Raw genomic sequence first — 4,411 nt, 5'->3', positions numbered from 1 at the left:
CAAAAATATTAAAGTCATAATCGAAAAAATGGCCTAAAATTATAAGGATTGGCCCAATAAATTACACTTCGCTCTATGGGGCTATCGAACCTCAATCCGCACCTCCATTGGAGTAACACCCTACTCCTTGGTATACGGAATGGAAGCAGTCCAACCGGTCGAGTTGGAGATTCCCTCCCTCCGGATCGTCCTAGAAAGCATGCTACCCGAAGCTGATTGGGTTCAAGCTAGGTACGACGAACTCGTCCTTTTAGACGAACGGAGGTTGAGAGCTCTACATCACGTGCAAGTGTATCAAAAGCGCATCACAAGGCAATTCAACAAAAGAGTCAAACCTCGAAACATCAAAGAAGGCGATTTTGTATTAAAAGAAGTCTGCGCACCTACTACGGACCCTCGAGGAAAATTCCGGCCTAACTGGACAGGACCATATTTTGTAAAGACCATCCTACCTGGCGGAGCAGTCCAACTAGCCGACATAGATGGAGCGGAATTCGCTAACCTCACGAACTTAGACCAATTGAAAAAATACTATATTTAATAAAATTCAGTCCGGAGTTAAGGCATCTAATAAAACACATTAAGACTCATAAGCAAACATTCTGCGCATTACTCTAAGCAAACGGCATAAAACTCGATAAAGTGGAAAAAGCGAAGGACAAAACTTTAACGCCCAGGACTGGGCGCTGTTATTTTTCACGCCCAGGCCTGGGCGCCTATATTTCCTTCGCCCTAGATCGGGCGTCGTTCTCTCTTGCCACCTACCCTCCCGCTTCTGCAAAGTGTCCGTACTCCTTTTTCTAACCCTCAAAAGAACCACGAACACTTGGGGGGGAAGCAGACGTGTAATGAACACCCTTTCAAAAAGTTTTTTTTCAAAAGCTAGAACTACGCGCGACCTGATTCTGACAAAATACGTAGGCAATCCTTCTCAAGGATTCGGTCCAATAAAAAATTAAAAAATAATAAAGTCATGCAACGCATCAAGAGGAAAAGATATTGCAAAGGGCACTCTACCCTAACCCATGCACGGGCAAGACCAAATAAAATGAAAAAGCCACAAGAGTTTCCAGGGACAAGCCCAACAAAGGAGTATGACACTAGTCGGCAAAAAACAAAAAATAGTGAACGTGCATATGTAATACCACAAGTAGTCGGTTAGTCTAAAAATGTGTGTGCACTCTTATATGAACTCATTATTTTTACGAAAGTCTTTTTCTTTTCGAAATTCGTCGTTGGTTTAGGAAGCTAATATTGCTATAATATGTTAAAACAAAGCCCACGGAAGGCCCAAAACATTCTTGCACCAAAAATCGCAAAAAATATATATATACATGCGGAACACAAGAATGAATATGTACAAAACAGGAGGTAAGCCTAAGACGCGTCATCGGCTCCAGGTCTCCAAGCCTCGCCGGTCCATCCACTCCACTCCCCGTGGTATGAGGGCCCCCAGCCAGAGTCACCCCAAAAATGAGGTTGCGACTGCAACTCGGGGCTAGGCTCTCGGGCCACCGACACGGAACGTCGCCTACGCTCCGGCTCGGACCTCTCTCTGGAAGAACTCACCCCCGCGTCAGAACGGCGATGCCGTAGGGGCGAGTTCCGTGCCCTCTCTCTCTCACGACGACCGTGCCCCCCGCCTGAGGGACCCGCGTCGTCGGCCCCGGCACGTCCAGCAGCCGTCTGCAAAAAAAAAAAAGAGACAAAAAGAGAGTGAATAACCGAAAGCCAAACAAAACGTACAGATCAAAAAAGAGAGCACATTACCCGAGTAGAGTGGGGGCTCCTGCAAGAAAGTGCAGACCGAGCTCGAACCAACGCGGACTTCAACCGGTTGATCACCCCCACCATCGCATTGGCCGTACGGGCCGGAACCTGAAACAAGAATGTCAGTAAAAAAGAAAGAAAAAATATAAGAAGAGTACACAAATAAAAGGTGCATACCGCCTCTACTCCCTCAGGGAGCGGAGCATGGAAAACCCGGTCTTCCGGGAAAGTCTCCACAATCTCGGATCCACTCTCTCCGGTATACGAGATCCGAGCATCGGGAAGCACCCATCCCCCCAACGAAGGGTCAGGACCCTCCTGCACAAAACACAGTAGGCATAAACACATGGGCACGAGCATGAAAAAACTAAAATCAATACAAAGAGAGGAGGCAACTTACAGCGCCAGGCTCCGGGAGACGAAGAGAATCCTGGATAAACTGGTAATAGCTAGCTCCCTCTATCACCAACTCCGTCGCTGGCACGCCAGTCCTCGAGTGGACCCTCCACGACTCGCCTATCGAGCGAGTAGACAACATGGTCGCAGGCGGAGGCCTGGGCACCGAAAAAACCCCGACCGTCAGCATACGTACCCGCTCTCCCAGTTACCAGACAGGGTCCCGGCGGCCAACGAACAAGACCCGCATCTGGCTCAGGGCATAACTATCCCTGACTGAAGCATGGGTACCCCTAAAAGAGAGCCATGGGGTCCAAACCACCTGTTTTTGTATCAGATCTCGCACATAAAAAAATAATATAAAAGAATGACGAAATACGAGATAGAGGATAAGATTCTGTACATGCTCAGGGTTCCCGTCCCGGATAAGATCCCACATGGTATCGGGCGGTGGACGCACTGTCAGCTTCTTCTTCCAACCCCAAAGGCGACCGGCAGGGAACTCCAAAGGCCTCTGCCCCTTTCGGGGAGCCACCCAAGGTAAGTGCTCAAAGGCCCACAGCTGCAAAAAGAAAAGGATAATAAAACATTAAAAAAAAGAGGCCGGGTAAAAGCGAGAAAAACAAAAGAAAGTCTAAGCACATACCTCGATCAAACGCGGCACTCCCGCTAATGTAATCACAAAGTGACGTCTACTTGGGTCCGAGTCGCGCACCGACAAACTCATCTGGCCGACAAGCGTCGCATAGCCCAAATCACCCCAGCGATAGTCACCCAGTGTAGACACATCCTCCACCATGCCTATCCACCTCGGGTCAAAGGTGTCAGTCGGACCCGATAGAAAACTGGAAGTAATAAAATGGAGGTAGAACAGCCGAGCCTGTCTCGAAGGCGACTCCTCTACCCCGTGGTCCAAAGCCCACATCAGGTCAGCGAAATGTATCCCACGGGGCTGGTACGAAGGTAATCTACTACCCATCCACGATCCCAGGAGCCTGGTACCCTCAGCAACAGTCGGCGATGGGCCATCCGACCTCAGACGAACGGGGTTCCCTGTAAAGGTCAAACCCGTCAAAGCTGTGTAGTCCTCAGGGGTGATCGTCATCTCGCCCCAAGGAAACTGGAAGGTGTTGGTGGTATCCCACCACCACCTCATGAACGACCGCAGAAAGGACAGGGAGATGTTAAGCCGCAGTATCTCCCAGAAGGTCTCAACCACCGGAAACAGTGAGCTCGCCCTCACCAAGGCCTGGGCGTCCGAGCTCAGATAGCTAAAAACGGTCTCACTCGTCGCTGCGCCATAGCCGCGAACCGTAGTCTCTCTCCTTGCGTGAAGGCGGGAAGTCACGTGGTGCTCTAAGTCGTAGTTGAAGGAAATAATGCCCTTGGTCCAAGTATGCATTCTATGTTAAGTCTAATAAATGCGGTTCAGTATTAATTAACAAGTTAATAATTCAGTGAGATCAAGTGAGCTGAATGCCTAGCTAGAGGCCGCTTCAGTTCAAGTGGAATTAATGATATTAATCCACAGCTTACTCTTGACTGAACCCGTAGGGTCACACAAATAGTACGTAAACGGATCAAGTATTTAATGGCATTAAATACTCCATCTATGAATATTCGGAACCGACGGATCTTGGTTTCAGTGGGAGCTAAGATCGTCACAGGCAAGAAATGAATACTCCGGAAACGATGATATTGCCGGAAACGGAAATATGGATCGTATCGGAAATATGAATATTATCCAAGTCGTAGATGTTGCCGGAAACGGAAACATGGTACGTATCGGAAAATATTGTTGGAAATGGAAATATTACCAGAATCGGAAATATTGCCGGAAACGGAAATATTGTCAGAATCGGAAATATTACCGGAATCGGAAAATAATTCCGGAAACGGAAATATTAAATATTTGTTCGAAACGGAAATTAATTCCGGAATCGGAAATATTGAATATTGTTCGTATCGGAAATAGATTCCGGAAATGGAATTTTAATCGGAAGCGTATCGTACGAATTAGCATCGGACGAGGCCTGCCGGACGAAGGCCCAGCACGAAGCCAGGCCATCGCCCAGCAAGAACGCACGCCACAGCCCAGCGCGCACAAGGCCACGCATGCGTGGGCCGCGCTGCGTGGGCTGCTGCTCGCATGCGTGGGCAGCCCTTGTGGCTGCCGTGTGTGTGTGAGTTTGAGCTCATGCGAGATTCCTGAATCTGCAAGAGTCAGTGTATGATTAAATGTCTA

General features: G+C 48.6%; 1 protein-coding gene across 1 annotated transcript; it reads right to left on the bottom strand.

The window, feature by feature from the left end:
- Positions 1–1,684: 1,684 nt before the first annotated feature.
- Positions 1,685–2,310, bottom strand: LOC130460728 (uncharacterized). Its single transcript, XM_056828225.1, has 3 exons — positions 2,171–2,310; positions 1,948–2,088; positions 1,685–1,878 (listed from the first exon to the last, which is right to left on the bottom strand). Exons 1-3 carry the CDS (start codon positions 2,306–2,308, stop codon positions 1,750–1,752), a joined length of 408 nt encoding a protein of 135 aa, XP_056684203.1. The 5' UTR covers positions 2,309–2,310; the 3' UTR covers positions 1,685–1,749.
- Positions 2,311–4,411: the final 2,101 nt, after the last annotated feature.

The sequence above is a fragment of the Spinacia oleracea genome, chromosome 5 (genome assembly GCF_020520425.1).
Source record: "Spinacia oleracea cultivar Varoflay chromosome 5, BTI_SOV_V1, whole genome shotgun sequence".
Classification (NCBI taxonomy): domain Eukaryota; kingdom Viridiplantae; phylum Streptophyta; class Magnoliopsida; order Caryophyllales; family Amaranthaceae; genus Spinacia; species Spinacia oleracea.
The sequence above is the reverse complement of the archived record's forward strand: the minus strand, read 5'-3'. Positions and strand labels throughout refer to the sequence as shown.